The sequence below is a fragment of the Nothobranchius furzeri genome, chromosome 16, assembly GCF_043380555.1.
Source record: "Nothobranchius furzeri strain GRZ-AD chromosome 16, NfurGRZ-RIMD1, whole genome shotgun sequence".
Taxonomy (NCBI): domain Eukaryota; kingdom Metazoa; phylum Chordata; class Actinopteri; order Cyprinodontiformes; family Nothobranchiidae; genus Nothobranchius; species Nothobranchius furzeri.
In genome coordinates this window covers 3,370,360-3,386,617 of record NC_091756.1, presented here as the reverse complement: position 1 = coordinate 3,386,617, position 16,258 = coordinate 3,370,360, and the positions used below count along the sequence as shown (strand labels likewise).

The 16,258-nt window shown below is 44.9% G+C and overlaps 1 protein-coding gene across 3 annotated transcripts in view; it reads left to right on the top strand.

The window, feature by feature from the left end:
* The window catches only part of ryr2a (ryanodine receptor 2a (cardiac)), a 710,821-nt gene that overhangs the window by 356,047 nt on the left and 338,516 nt on the right, over positions 1-16,258 (top strand). For all 3 annotated transcript variants that reach the window (XM_070545357.1, XM_070545356.1, XM_070545355.1), the window contains exons 78-87: positions 1,196-1,255; positions 1,381-1,515; positions 1,649-1,761; positions 3,266-3,362; positions 3,469-3,575; positions 3,760-3,811; positions 3,923-3,970; positions 4,093-4,192; positions 5,722-5,801; positions 6,273-6,349. In XM_070545357.1, coding sequence (XP_070401458.1) covers positions 1,196-1,255; positions 1,381-1,515; positions 1,649-1,761; positions 3,266-3,362; positions 3,469-3,575; positions 3,760-3,811; positions 3,923-3,970; positions 4,093-4,192; positions 5,722-5,801; positions 6,273-6,349 — 869 coding nt within the window. The remainder of the gene's footprint in view (positions 1-1,195; positions 1,256-1,380; positions 1,516-1,648; positions 1,762-3,265; positions 3,363-3,468; positions 3,576-3,759; positions 3,812-3,922; positions 3,971-4,092; positions 4,193-5,721; positions 5,802-6,272; positions 6,350-16,258) is intronic.

The window sequence follows — 16,258 nt, the reverse complement described above, 5'->3', positions numbered from 1 at the left end:
TAATATTAGGGCTTCATTTTGGAGAAAAGTAGTCAAGTGTATCATTTTTACTGTTCACCACCAAATGCAGTCATTTCACCATATGTGGACTCTACACATTTCTTGAGATACTGTTCATTTTATTATATATTTTACTGTGTAAATCAATTTTTTTAATATGTTTTAGAGAGCTGACATCCATACTGAAGCCCAATTCCTTGTAAATGCAATTTTTACTTGGCCAATAAATCTGAATCTGTTTGCATTGAAGTCAAAAGGTCTCAACCTCACACACACACACACGCTGCCACCTTACAGCTTAACAATCACATCACATGTCTGTTCAGTTCAGTTTAGTTTCTTCTTCATGGTCAGTTACCAAAAGGACACTTTTTACAGAAATGCACTCTTCTGTTGCTGCCACTCCTGCTGGTTGGAGCTACCACGTTCTTTTTACAGGGTATCCGTGGGTCCTTAAAAAGTCTTAAATTAGCCAATTTAAGGCCTTTAAAATCCTTTAAAATGACAAAAAAATCCTTAAATAGTTTCCAAAGATCTTAAATTACCAAAGACCCAATAAACAAGATTCTTTTATTTCTATAAAATTTTCATGAATTTCTAGTGTTCAGCATTTTTTGTGTATGTTGTTGGCGTAAGCAGAATCGTACACATTCAGTTGGTTGTGGAAGGGGGTTATTTTTAGATGAGCACATTAGCTGGTTAAGCTAGTGGGAGTTTGCATCATGGGGAGGTGCAAGTTTAACGGTAACTGGATGGCTAATCCCACGTTTGCGACATGTTAGCACCGGTTCCAGGCAATAGCTGGAAATTATAGCTTAAATTTAATAAAAAAAAAATAGCTTAAATTTGGTCAAAGTGGCCTTAAAAAGTCTTAAAACGTCTTAAATTTGGCTCCTTTAAACCTGCAGATACCCTGTATTAGCGACTCCTGCTGTCTACAGAGAGAAGAGCAGGAACAAACGTATCGGTACAAAAACCAAAGGTCTAAATCAACAAAACCTTCTTGTGTGTCTAACTCCCGAGTTTCGTGGAGGCTTTAGCTGCTTGTGCACATTCAGATAGGATCAGTGGGGGTGCATGGAGGTGCAGATCATTTCAGCAAGAGACCATATTACATATTACTAACTGTTTTTTGACATTAGAGTTTTGACGTGTTGACAGAAATGGGGAAATCTAATGTTTATTTTGTCAACAGAAAGACACTGAGGATGAAATTCGAGAGATCATAAGGAACAATCTCCATTTACAAGGGAAGGTAGGAACACCTGGCACAATCAAATGCAGAGTAAAGCAATTAGCGTTTATTTACTGGTTTTATCAGACTTATTTACCGTGGTGACGGTACTTTTCACTATTAAACTCTGCGTGTCTCTTGTGCAGTTGGAGGATCCAGGTATTCGCTGGCAGATGGCTTTGTACAGAGACTTTCCTAAGAACTGTGAGGACACATCAGACCCAGAGAAGACCGTGGAGAGAGTTGTGGACATCGCACACGTCCTCTTCCACCTGGACCAGGTCTCTACACTCATACATGTCACTGAGCAGATTGTGCTTTTGCAGAAAGAGGGATGCTTGAGATAGTTCTTTTGGAAGTTTGCAGAGATTTACAGCTCTGGCCTCTGTGCTGTGATCTGGTTTGTGTCTGCAGGTGGAACATCCTCAGCGCAGTAAGAAGGCTGTATGGCACAAACTGCTGTCCAAACAGAGAAAGAGAGCTGTTGTTGCTTGCTTCAGGATGGCGCCGCTCTATAACCTGCCCAGGTAACATCTCTACTCGCCTGTTTACCCATCAGTGTTGATTAATTAGATGGAGAGCATGACTTCTTTAAATGTCAGGTTTTAGCTGTGGCATGAAACAGGTAAATACAAATGTGCTGTTATAATTGATGGTTGCTCCATACAGTCTCCACACAATCATTTCAACTGAACCATCAGAGCAGGGGTCACCAACCTGGTGCCCTAGGAACCCAATGAGGGCTCTCGGGTCTGTTCTAAAAAGTAGCACAATCCACTGCTCAGCAGAATGGCAAGACATTTCTTTCTGCTGCTTTTTTTATCGCACTTTATACGATTAAAAAAGCTGCTAGCGAGGTGGAGGATAAGAACGAAATGAAGATTAGTCACTTCAAGACAGAACGTGTGAAATGAGAAGGCCACAAGTGGAACGGCAGTGTTATCGAGAGTAACGACCTGTATTTGTATAGCGCCTTCTTAGGGTTCTACAATCCCCCAAAGAACTTCACAAGCGTCATTCACCCATTCACTCGCTGGTGGGGATGAGCTGCGATGTAGCTACAGCTGCCCTGGGGCACACTGACAGAGGCCAGGCCTGCCGAACACTGTCGCCTACCAGTTCCACTGACCACCACCAGCAGACAAGTTGGGTTAAGTGTCTGGCCCAAGCTGGGATCGAACCTTCAACCTTCTGATTGTTGGACAACCCGCTCTACCTGGGGCGACGGTGGCACAGCAGTTAAGTGTTTGCCCCATAATCAGAAAGTTGCAGGTTAGAGCCCCGCTCAGTCTGCTGTGTCTTTGGGCCTTGCCTGCTGGTGGGTGTAGGGACGGAAGGCTTCAGGGTACGGCAGCCTCGCCTCTGTCAGTGCGCCCCAGGGCAGCTGTGGCTACAGTGCTGTGAAATCCTTCCTGATTTCCTATTCTTTTGTTTGTCACACAAAATGTTTCCGACCATCAAACACATTTAAGCATTAGTCAAAGATAACTGAATGATGGTTTTTATTATTTAGGGAGAAAAGACATCCACACCTACATGGTCCTGTGTGAAAAAGTAATTGCCCCCTTGTTAAAAACAGCCTAACTGTGGTGTTTCACACCTGAGTTCAGTTTCTGTAGCCGCCCCCAAGCCTGATTACTGCCACACCTGTTTCAATCAAGAAATCACTTAAATATGAGCTGCCTGACACAGAGAAGTAGACCAAAAGCACCTCAGAAGCTAGACATCACGCCACGATCCAAAGAAATTCAAGAACAAATGAAAACAAAAGTCACTGAGATCCATCAGTCTGGTAAAGGTTATAAAGCCATTTGTAAAGCTTTGGGACTCCAGCGAACCACAGTGAGAGCCATTATCCACAAATGGCAACAACATGGAACAGTGGTGACCCTTCCCAGGAGCGGGCGGCCCACCAAAACCACCCCAAGAGTGCAAATAAATACATAAACGTAAACATAAAAGTGTCATTGATAATCATGGCTGTATTTAACACAAATAGTTTTCAGGAATTATTTATAAATGTGTGTCTAGGCACCGGGCCGTAAACTTGTTCCTGCAAGGCTACGAGAAGTCCTGGATCGAGGCAGAGGAGCACTACTTTGAGGACAAACTTATAGAAGATCTTGCTGTAAGACAACGTTTGATCAGAATCTATGACACACGGCACTCTAAGACCCAATATGTTAAGTGTGTGTGTGTGTGTGTGTGTGTGTGTGTGTGTGTGTGTGTTGCAGAAACCAGGTGAATGGCAGTCATCGGAGGAAGAGGAGGGAGTGAAACACATCGACCCTCTGCATCAGCTCATCCAGCTGTTCAGCAGAACGGCCCTCACTGAGAAATGGTCGGTTCCTTTGGTTGCAAAGAGAAGACCGCACAAGCTTGTTCAGTTTGGTTTGCTTGTCCTGTTCATTTGCGTGTTTTAACTTCCTGTCGACACACATTCCACCTTTAGCCTTTCAAAGGGGAGTTATGGTAAAGAGAGCTGTTCTGCATGTGTGTGTGTGTGCTTGGGTTCCCTGTTGCAGTAAACTGGATAAGGATAACCTCTACATGGCCTACGCTGACATCATGGCTAAGGTACTGGTATCAGTCTTATTGTATTTGGGAATCAGCTGAATTATCACGGTTTATTCTACAATACATTTTCTGTTCTCCATATTGTTTCTCTGTAACCATCCTCTCCTCCAGAGTTGCCACGATGAGGAAGATGAAGAAGGAGAAGTGAAGAGTTTTGAAGTAGGTGATCAGTCTTTGTTTGTGTCTTTCGTTCTCTGCTCTAATGTTGGAGTTGAACAAATAATTAGGACACTAACAGGCAGCTGATCAGGAACTGATGCGTCCCTTGCTGGATGAAATAGGAAAAGGAGATGGAGAAGCAGAAGTTGCTGTATCAACAGGCTCGATTGCATGATCGTGGAGCTGCTGAAATGGTGCTTCAAACTATCAGTGCAAGTAAAGGTAAGGTCAGTTTTATCAGCAACAAGTAATCTAACGTGCTGCAAATTAGATTTGAGTAGTCAGATTAAAGTTGTTTCCATTTTCCTACAAATAAATGGTTTTGACAGCAGTTGTGTTACACCAAATGTTAATGTCAGAGTTGATTAGTAGGAATGTGAATCTTACAACAACTCACGATTCAATTTGAGTCCGATTCTCGGGGTGACGATTCCATATGGAATCGATTCTCCATTAAAGTAATTTCCCTATCATCACTCTTAGTAACAATAAGTGTCAACTAGAGTGTAGACTAGTGTGTGTGTGTGTGTGTGTGTGTGTGTGTGTGTGTGTGTGTGTGTGTGTGTGTGTGTGTGTGTGTGTGTGTGTGTGGTCTGAAGAAGCAGGGAAAAAGAGATTACAATGTGAAACATCTTAAACTAAACAGGTTTTATAGCACCCAGTAGCACATATTCACATTTACCAGTACCATCGATCTCTGAACACAAATACATTAAATAGTCTTAACAAGCACCAATCATGCACGGTCCAGTCAGCATGAAACTGCACACAAACACAAGATAACACCATCTAAACACCCTACAACAGCTTACTTTTTGGCTCACAGAACGCACACAGGATAATAAGACCGATAGGTTTTTGTCATATTTCAGAAGGTTGTAGTTCAGGAGCACACAGAGCGGTGGACTGGCCTATCTGGCATTCTGGCACTGTCCCGGGGGGCCACTTACCCAAGTGGGCCGATGCAACTCCCCCTCACATTCAGCAGCATTGAGATGAGTCAGCAAGCAGCCCCCCACCACACACACACACACACACACCTGAGGGCCAACGGTTCATAAAAATACAAGGGCCTTGTCGTCCCAGTCCACCCCTGCTGACATGGATCTGCAATCTTGCGTGGATGGGGGCGCTTGTTGGTTCTTTGCTTAAAAAGGAAGTCCGGGTGGCCGGTCCGATGCGCCTCTTAGCATGCGGAGAACTGCAGAGAACTGTAGAGAACTCAGAGAACTGAACTAAGATGGCGTGGGACTGGTTTTATTCATCTGGATGTTTTGATTTATGGTCGAATCAAAGTTGGCAGATTTATAAACACCACAGAGACTATGCCACGCTTCAGAAAGGAAGGTTCTGATTGGATCAGTAACAGCAATGTGTCGTGCGTTTACATTACGTGTCGTCAGGGTGTCTAGTGCAGCTAGATTAAAGTCATATTACTTATTAAAGCATATTAATCATAACATTGTCATTTCACAGATCGGTCAACATTATATTATTGACTAACACTTTGTTTGATTAGCTTTATTAAAAATAGAGTTCTTTCATTTATTAAAAGGAAAGAGTCCTTTCTTCATTCTTCTCTTGGGCTGGAAAGGAAGCAGTTTAGAAGCAAATGCATGACCTTGAGGCGGTCTCATGCTGATTAGTTCTGTGTCAGAGGCATCTGAGGAGAGGGTAAATAACCTTCGGTGGAATAGCTCCGTCATCACGTTACACTAATAGATATGTTTTGTATTTATGGTCTCTTCTAGGTGAGATGGGCTCTATGGTTGCATCCACTCTAAAGCTAGGCATAGCCATCCTCAATGGAGGAAACTCAACTGTGCAGCAGGTAAGGCTACCCTAAGGTTTCTGTTTTAATAAAAATCTGTTCTGCAGCTACTCATTTTTGTTTCTTGTTGTATTTTCATTTACATACAACACATTTTTATTTACATTTACATCAATTAGCCCCAACAATGTTACAGAGCTACCTCCTGATCCACGGGGGCAGCAGTAGCTCAGGAGGTAGAGCGGGTTGTCAGCAATCGGAGGGTTGTAGGATCAATCGTAGGTCCTGGCAGAGAATGCTGAGGTTGTGCCCTTGGGCAAGGTTGTAAACCCGCCTTGCCTGCTGGTGGTGGTCGGAGGAACCAGTGGCGCCTATGCTCGGCAGCCTCGCCTCTGTCAGTGCTCCCCAGGGGAATTGTGGCTAGAGTGTAACTCATCACCACCAGGGTGTGAATGTGTGAATGACTGGTTGTGTTGTGAAGCTATATCAAATGCAGGACATTTATCATTTCCCTTTTGTGTCCTTTCACAGAAAATGTTGGATTATCTGAAAGACAAGAAGGATGTTGGCTTCTTTCAGAGTCTGGCTGGTCTAATGCAGTCATGCAGGTAACTACTAGTCTCTCCTGTTGATGTCTTATGATTAGAAATACTTGAGGGTAGATCTTCTCTACTTTAATGTGTTTTAAAATGTTGCAATGTCAATGGATTGCACCATCAAGGTTTAAATTTAAACTCCGTTAAAATCAGGGTTTAAATCTAAATTCAGTTGCTCCAAACTTTAAACCTAGAGTAAAACTGTTGTTGCATGTTGGCCAGGGTCAGTTCAAGACAGCAGGGTCTTTGTGTCCTCCTCAAGAACTAAACTTACCGTAAATCCTCTAATATTAGCCTGTATTTAATTAACTGCCGGGTATCATATTTTGGCCGGTGTCAGAGTCGGCGGAGGTGGATAATGGCCGTTTTTTTATTGTGGCCGGGTGGAATGTGGTAACAAGCAAGTACCACAGGGGGGCGGTTGTGTCATCGTCTGACTTTTGATTTGCCAGTGATAGACCGCGAGGGTAACTTTAACCGTGCGGAGACGAAGAGGAGGCGAAAATTTGATATCAAGTTCAAAGAGAACGTGCTGATTATGCTGCAGAACACTATGGGGAGCAGTAGCAGGGGTTGTATGAACTAGTCACTAGTCGACTTCACCGCTCTATAGTGACTTGTTATGCCTGTCGTCGACTAGTCGCTGTCACGTGATAATGACCGGCAAGATGCAGTCCTCGGAAAAGACAGCAGCCTGCTGTCAGCAGGTGACAAGCTCCTGCACGTCGGGAGGCAACGCGCTGTGCCAGAGCGTCGGTACCGACACCCGCCGTAAAACGGACATTTAACCCAATTGTGACCTTTACCCTCTTGCAATTTAACCTTCCCCTCACCCCCATCCTAACCTTAACCAGCTTGCACATGCAAAGCTCTGATTGTTGACGCGCTCCAGACATCTGCGTCCTGAGCACGGCCACAGTAACAATATCAAATCAGGTGTCGCCACCTCAAAAACTAATTTAACACGCGATCGTTCATGTCGGCTCATTTCCTTTTATGTTTTCTGTCTTTTATTCTTTTATTTGTGCCTGATGTTTTTCGCTGCTTTGGATCGGGGCGCATCACCTGTTTTGTCCTCGGTGACGCACCTGACTGATGCGGCTGGCGAGCACTCCGCTGTTTTAGCGGTCGGTAGATCTTTTAGAACTGCAGTTCAAAGGTAACTCATGAGGTGAATATATATGAACCCAGGTAGCAGTTTCTCTTTAGGATTGAGAGGAGATGCAGGAAGATAATAAACAGGCAGGACAGAAAAATAGTCAAATAAAAACAAGTAAGTAAGTAAGTAAAAGTATATTTATATAGCGCCTTTCACAGATATTAATCACAAAGCGCTGTACAACATGATAAAGATCAGGGCAAATACCTCTAACCAATAAAAACATCCGAAAAACAATAGCAGTGATAAAGTAGAAAATTAAATCATGAGTATAAACAAAGTGAAGGTGTGAACCCGAACAAAGCCATCTTTTTGAAACATTTAGGGAGGGAACGCCTGGATGAAAAAGTGAGTTTTTAGATGATTTTTAAAGACCTCTACAGTGTTAGAGAGACGGAGATTTGAAGTTAGTTTTTGTACCTGCTGGTTGCAACAAACAGACACCACTGAAGGTAATCAGAAGTGAGGAACAGAAAATGAAATAATTATTTTAATGTTTAGAGCAGCAGGAACTCCGAGAGGCTGCAGGCGCATCAGTGAGTTTGCAGCCGCTGCGCAGGGGGAGGGGGGAGAGGGCTGAAGCAGAAACTACCGTTGTTAAAAGAAATGTGTTTAACTTTGAAAATGTGGGCGCTATTTTAATTGTCAAAAACTCCAGTGAACCATTAGTTCATTTTGCTCAAATAGAAATAGAGGCCTGCCTCTAATTCTGGTCCTCCTTCCAGTAAAGACCTGGAGCTTGATGAGCTTGAGTCAAATACAGGCCCGGGCCTGTATTAGAGGATTTACGGTATGAAGGTCGTGTTTGATAGGTAATTTTTCATTTATCCCATATTACCTTAAAGGACGACACACACAGAGAGAGAGAGATTATTTGTAATGTCCGTGAATCGCCATGCGAGAGCTGGGCGCAGAAACCCAGCCCCCAGTCTGCTCCAGCCTCAGCCTTCAGCCCCCACTCTGCCTACCCGCATCTCCACCAAAATGTTGGGTAATATTTAATCTCCATAACACTGGAACCTGAAATAAACACTCATGAGAACAAGGAAGACATTTTACCCTGAGTCCCCAAAATATGGAGAGTTAACGCAGAGGAACCTCCTCCGAGGCTTCCCCACGTCACTCCCATGTGTTCTCAGTTCGTCAGGGGCTTTATTCAGCAAAGGATGGAGAAGGCGGGGCCTTCTCAGGTTACAGACGTACAGAGGTTTCTTTGGAAATCCACAATCAACATCCTTGACTGCAAACGAGCTTCTCTGCTCAACCTTTCATGAACAGCCACAGTTGGCAAACACAGAGATTCATGAAGTGTAAATAACACAAATTGGGCATCTTTTAGGCCTCAAAAAGGTACAAATATAAAAATACCCAACAGTGTTATTGGGGGTGCTGATTATCAAAGCTGCTCATACTAGTAATACACGTAAATGGTTGATAGGATGTAAAGTTAGCTTCTGGTAGACATTTTGACTCTACTGTCCAGTTGGAACTTGTTGCATGATGGAATGCCACCTCGTTTTGAGCAGTTGCAACAACTCATAAATGTTTTGAATCTGCGTTAACTTTGTACGAGACTACTGCCGCTGCTGCACAGTCCGTGTGGATGAAGACATGCTTGTGAAGAAGAAGGGGTAACATCGATTGAACTGACCTGGTTTGGGTTTAAGGGGTAAAGAGAAAAACATCCTCAGTAAAATATGCAGGGTAACAGTAAATTCATATCTGCGTTAATAGCTTAACGCTAGATCACTTTAATGCTGTTTGTTGTTTTTACACAAGATGAACACACGGGCTTCCAAACGTTTTGGACATCTGTTATTTAGGTGGACACCAGAGGTTCGGGGAGCCGTCAGGCTGAAGAAGGAGGCCTACAGGGCGTGGCTGGTCTGTGGGTCTCCGGAGGCAGCAGACAGGTACCGGATAGCCAAGCGGGGTGCAGCAGTGGCAGTTGCCGAGGCAAAATCTCGGGCGTGGGAGGAGTTTGGTGAGGCCATGGAGAAAGACTATCGATCGGCTCCAAAGAGGTTCTGGCAAACTGTCCGGCGCCTCAGGAGAGGAAGGCAGCAACTCGCTCACACTGTTTACAGTGGGGATGGGGAGCTGCTGACGTCAACTGGAGCTATAGTCGGACGGTGGAAGGAATACTTTGAGGAGCTCCTCAATCCCACCAATGCGCATTCCGAGGAGGAACCAGAGCTGGGAGGCCTGGGGATGGACTGTCCGATCTCGGGGGCAGAAGTTGCTGAGGTAGTCAAACAACTACACAGCGGCGGAGCCCCGGGGGCGGATGAGGTTCGTCCTGGGTATCTCAAGGCAATGGATGTTGTAGGGCTGTCATGGTTGACACGTCTCTACAACATTGCGTGGTCATCGGGGGCAGTTCCTAGGGAGTGGCAGACCGGGGTGGTGGTCCCCATCTTTAAGAAGGGTGACCTGAGGGTGTGTTCCAACTATAGGGGGATCACACTCCTCAGCCTCCCTGGAAAGGTCTACTCCAAGGTACTGGAGAGGAGGGTCCGATCGATAGTTGAATCTCAGATAGAGGAGGAGCAATGTGGTTTTCGTCCTGGCCGTGGAACTGTGGACCAGCTCTATACCCTTGCAAGGGTGATGGAGGGGGCATGGGAGTTTGCCCAACCAATCCACGTGTGCTTTGTGGATTTGGAGAAGGCTTATGACCGTGTCCCCAGGGGCACCCTGTGGGGGACGCTCTAGGAGTATGGGGTGGGTGGCTTTCTGTTAAGGGCCATTCAGTCCCTTTACCAGAGGAGCGTAAGTTTGGTCCGCATAGCCGGTAGTAAGTCGGACCTGTTCCCAGTGAGGGTTGGACTCCGCCAGGGCTGCCCTTTGTCACCGGTTCTGTTCATCACATTTATGGACAGAATTTCTAGACGCAGCCGTGGTGTTGAGTGTGTCGAGTTTGGTGGCAGGAGAATCTCGTCTCTGCTTTTTGCGGATGATGTGGTCCTCCTAGCTTCATCCAGCTCTGACCTTCAGCTCTTTCTGGGTAGGTTCGCGGCCGAATGTGAAGCGGCTGGGATGAGGATCAGCACCTCCAAATCTGAGACCATGGTTCTCGACCGGAAAAGGGTGGCTTGCCACCTCCGGGTCGGGGGAGAGGTCCTACCTCAAGTGGAGGAGTTTAAGTATCTCGGGGTCTTGTTCACGAGTGAGGGTAGGAGAGATCGGGAGATCGACAGGCGGATTGGTTCGGCGTCTGCAGTGATGCGGACGCTGAGCCGATCTGTCGTGGGGAAGAGGGAGCTGAGCCAGAAAGCCAGGCTCTCGATTTACCGGTCGATCTACGTCCCAATCCTCACCTATGGTCATGAGCTTTGGGTAATGACCGAAAGAACGAGATCGCGGATACAAGCGGCTGAAATTAGTTTCCTCCGTAGGGTGGCCGGGCTCAGCCTTAGAGATAGGGTGAGGAGCTCGGACATTCGGGAGGGACTCGGAGTAGAACCGCTGCTCCTCCGGATCGAAAGGAGCCAGTTGAGTTGGTTTGGGCATCTGGTCAGGATGCCTCCTGGACGCCTCCCGGGGGAGGTGTTTCGGGCATGTCCTGCCGGCAGAAGGCCCCCGGGTCGACCCAGGACACGTTGGAGAGGTTACATCTCCAATCTGGTCCGGGAACGCCTTGGGGTCCTGCCGGAGGAGCTGGTGGACAAGGCCGGGGAGAGGACGGCCTGGAGCTCCCTAGTTGGGATGCTGCCCCCGCGACCCGGACCCGGATAAGCGGAGGAAGACGAGACGAGACGAGAGATTTTTCCCTTCACAGTTTCAGCAGTTTCTCCCGTTTATTACAATGATCTAGTGCGAAAGCAGCTCCTCCGCATCTTTTAGGCCTCAAAATGGTACAGTTATAAAAATACCCAACATTCCCTCCTGATGTGACTTTTTGAGCAAGAAAAGATGAAACCAATAAAACACATTATCATGAAATTATGACACACCTTACCAACCTGGAATTTGAAATGACCAATTAATTAATCGGATCTTAGTTCAACATTAAACCAGACATCAAAACCTACATAATATCTTGAGTTCCTAGCTTTATTAAGGTAACCCACATCATTCATCTCCAAAAACCAGACCATTACTCAATGCATGTAAAGCGCATTTCATAAAACCCAGAAGATGATTACATTTTAAGATGAGGAGCTGGACACGCGGATCTTCAGGCATCTGATCCTTTCCACATCTGTTGTTTCCTCCTGTGTTGTGAACCGTGGCTTTGTAGAACTGAACAGGTTTCAACATTTTTGTCACAGATGAAGCTGGCTGACTTGTGGTTTTGGGTCCCTCCTGAACTTGGTGTTTGACCCCCGCACCTCATCTCCAGCCCAGTCTTGGTCACAGACTGTGCTCTCAGCTCTTACATTGTCCTGCTGGCCAGAGGAACTTGTTGCATGATGGAATGCCACCTCGTTTTGAGCCAACTGATCCACTTTGGTTCGTGGTGTAACATCAGCTCACTCATGTTTTCGTGCCTCCTCCATCTTGGATTGCAGGTTAGCATCTCAGTCACTGGCCCCCTCCATCTTGGTCTGCAGGTTCCCACCTCCTTCTGAACACACCTACAAGTCACAAAACCACAGCAGGGTGCCACAGACACAGGCCAATTTGCATTCAGGCAGGAAGCCACTTTTCTCCTGAATCCTGCATACGTTCTTGGTTGCGGGAGGTGAGCGGAGGTCAATTCTGTTAATCGGAACCCACTGCAGGCCAGCCACAGTCTTTGTCACCTGCACATCGAGTTGCCACCGTCACATCACAGCAGGACACAAATCCTGTATCACCTGTTAATCGAGTTGCCCCCCATCACATCACAGCAGGGCACAAATCAAGGAGTCTTCCAGTCTGTCTTTGCCTAGGGAATAATTTGCATGTGGTTAGGAAGGCTAAAAACAGGAAATCATTGTAACCAAAGGTTGTGCTGAGTAATTGTCTAAATCAATAAACAATACTTTTCCCTTGGTGTCTGGTTTAGCATGAAAGTAGTCAGTTAGGTCTGCCATAACTCATTACAAACAAATACATACAAATTTTTTATAACTAGCTTGTCTTAGAAAAGGAGTTTAATCATAGAGATTCTATCACACTAAGGCAGAGTTAACACACTCACGTCACAGAGGCTTCAAAGAGGTTATTCACAAGAGGGTGCCACAGAAAGACAGACTTCCAGTCTGCAGGGACTCTGGTCTGGCTACTTAGCGAACAAAAGGCATTTACATGTAATTAAAGGTGCTTTCAATCATTTTCTTTGGAGACAACTTTCCAGAACCAGCCCGTCTCCAGCTCCTTCACGGGAGTGTTACAACACAATTGTAGGGTAATCAAAGGGTTAAAACACCACTTTATCAGTTACACCACCCCCTCCTGTGGAGGTAGGCTTCTCACACATTTACAGGATCTAAAGCCCCATTCCCACCTGTACCGGGTCGGCCCGGGCCGGGTAGCGTAGGTTGTTTACATATCTGGGTGGCCTGGAATTTTCCCGGGCCAACCAAGGCTCATTCTCGGCCCTCTTCCCGAGGGGTACTGCTTCAGGCCGACCAGGGCCAACACACCCACTGCTGACAGCAAATTCACACCTTCCATTAGAGCAAGCCTCTGATTGGTGGGTAGAATCAGCCCATTCACACCTTCCATTAGAGCAAGCCTCTGACTGGTGGGTAGAATCAGCCCACATGGGCTTAAGGCAAGGATGTGTGGAATCAACCGGGCCAGGCTGGGGCCGACTGGGGCTACCCGGCCCGGGCCGACCCGGTACAGATGGGAATGGCATGTTAGTTAATCAAAGGGAAGTCACTCAGATTTGTAGTGTAACCAATTTGTCAATTAAACCTTATAACCCAAACAGAAAATAAATGATGGAATAATAGCTCAAATGTTGAAATAGTTACAAAACAGCCTTACTGTTGAGTAAAATAAAATAAAGTTCTTGGGTCTACGATTAGCATTTATGGTCTGCAGGGGCTGAGTTGATATTTGCATTTCAAACAGACAGAAAAATCTAACACTGTGTTAATTCAATCACCATTTCATGTTATTAAATTAACCCAGTAACACCAGTAACTTAATCCATCAATGGTCGACAAGACACATTTAACGGGAAGCTTTTAAGGTTTATAAAAGATCTGAACACCCAAAAAAGTCAACTGAGCAAGGTCTGCTTATGGCAGGAACATCAAGTTTTAACATGATTTAGTCATATGATAAAATCCTGAGATACGAAAACTGTTACTGCATTGTGCAGAATTCTATCACCTAAGAAAATAACCCACTAAAATAAAACTGCATAATCTAAACAATAATACTGAACATGGTGACACTAGCTTACATCTATCAGACTAGAACATTTAAACAATAGGTCTCAAAGAATCAGAATGTTGAAATTAAACCATGTCTACTTAACTAGGCTAAAAGGAAACACATAAACCAGGTCGAAATATGTAGTTTGGGGTTGTTTTAAACTTTCTATATAGAACTTTCTAAAGTTTGCATTCCAGAAAGGAACAGCCTACCACGTGTGAAATAGAGACCATCTGGAGTCAAAGTTGTATTTTTTAAACTTAGTTCATGAGCAAAATGTATCTTCGGATCCAGATTAGCGCTTCACAGCTAATCTGTTCCTGTCTGGCGAAACCAGAACTGTGCTGGAATGGTACAAGGGGCAAAAGAAAAGAGTCTGTCATTTTAAAATGGCAAAAGCTATTTTTAAGGTTTTGTACCTCTTAAACACAAAATCATGATTTACAATAATTTTCCCTTCAAATTCTGTAACTTGGGGTCAAATCCATCAATAAAAGATTAGGGGGACTACTTAGGTCTAAAACCTACGTGATTTGTTTATTCTAATAAACTACATGATCTGTTAACAAGGGTATTTATGTATTTTAATAAAATAATAAAAGAGCTTTATGTATTTTAATAAAATAATAAACTGTAGACCAGAATATCTAATTTAATTTGAGGCAATCGCCTGAATCTTCCCCATCATATTTTGGCATCCATTCAGCTGGTGAAGCTGAAGGAGTTTTTTTTACTTAGGATGGATGTATTTATCCCTGCTTAACTGTATTTCCTTAACATTCTATCTAAGTCATGTTGTTTACTAGTTTAGTAAGAGTTATCATGCAGATACGAGCAATGACTTTTTCAAATAGTATTTAGTTAATCATCACACCTCCTTTCCGTCTTCCATACACTCACTCACTGACACACAAACTTTTCCTCATTTCTAATTAGATTTTTGACCATTAAGATCCTAGTGATTAAATGTAAAATAAAAAATTCAGAACCAAACATTTTTTCCCTACTTCCTATTTCTCTTCCTTAATTGTTTCTTTCCTCCACCTGTCTGCATTTTCTCAACCTTCTCTGCTAACCTCTCATTTCTTTCTTACCAAACCATCCCCCATCAATTAACACTTCGCTGTCTCTTCACTTCTTACCCTTTGTTCCTATATCCCATAAACACACACACACACACACACACACACACACACACACACACACACACACACACACACACACACACACACACACACACAGAACGGAACAGACCAGGACCGACACAGAATCTAAAATCTGCAGGTTTCACACACAACAGACTAGGCTCAGTCACACACAATATCATGCATTCGGACTGTCCACCCACTCAGAGATCTCGGCCGAGACACACATTCAGGCTTCAGAACCTCGGCCCAAAGCTTCTCTCATACACACAAACAGAAACGAATCTGCAGGCTTTCACTCACACACATTCAGAGCTTTGACACACACAACCCCCCCCCCCCCCCCCCCCCCAGATCAGACCAGATCCAGTCAGGCCCCAAAACCTTAACTCACACACAGACGGAGCAAAACTCTGTCACAAATTTAAAATCACAAAGCGACATACAACGCAAATACAGAAAACATGCCAGTCACCAGCGACACCTTTAAACAATTCTCAACATGTAAACACGGAAACCGGCAAGTCCACCCACAAAATGGAACTCAGCCCCATGACACCAGAAAAATCACAACACACAGACCGGGAATTTTAGACCGATTTGAGATCTTTAAGCCAAATAACGGTGATTAATTTTAGTGTACGCACCATAAAATAGTTAAACAATTCCAGCAACAGTGAGCTTACATAGTGAGTCTGCACATTCAACTCTATTACAACCCACAATCCGTCGTGGGGGGTCCATGTACGCTGACATGGACTAATTACAACCTCCCTCGTGCTTACTCTGTTCCCTCAGAGACAAACGGAGTCCAGGACAAAGTCCAACGACTCTCAGTCCAGTCCTCAACCGGGGCCCGAAACGTCTTTTGTGCGTGAATGGCAAAAAATCACTACCAGCGTAAAATCACTGTCGTCCAGTTATTGGGAAAAAGGTGCAATTTAATTTAGGTACTCACTCGGCGTGCTATTCAGCTGGCCAGACTGCGAAGCGATCTCCCACCGGAACTCTGCTCTCCGGAGCTCACCAGAGCTAGCTGATTCCATCGTCTCCCTTACCAGAAACAGACTCAAACCTCCATGTTGTGTTGGGCTCTTGAATAAACTCCGCTCAGGCGATAACGTGGAGCAACAACCACCTTTTATTTTAGCCTCTCAAGCTGTTCACCTGCCACACATTTTCTCTAGCTTGTGAGTACTGCCCCCTAGTGGTGTATGAATGTATATCAATATAGATTACTCCACATCCCCCTTACTGAAGTTAGGCTGGTACGTTCTTTTGCTCTCCAAACAAAACACA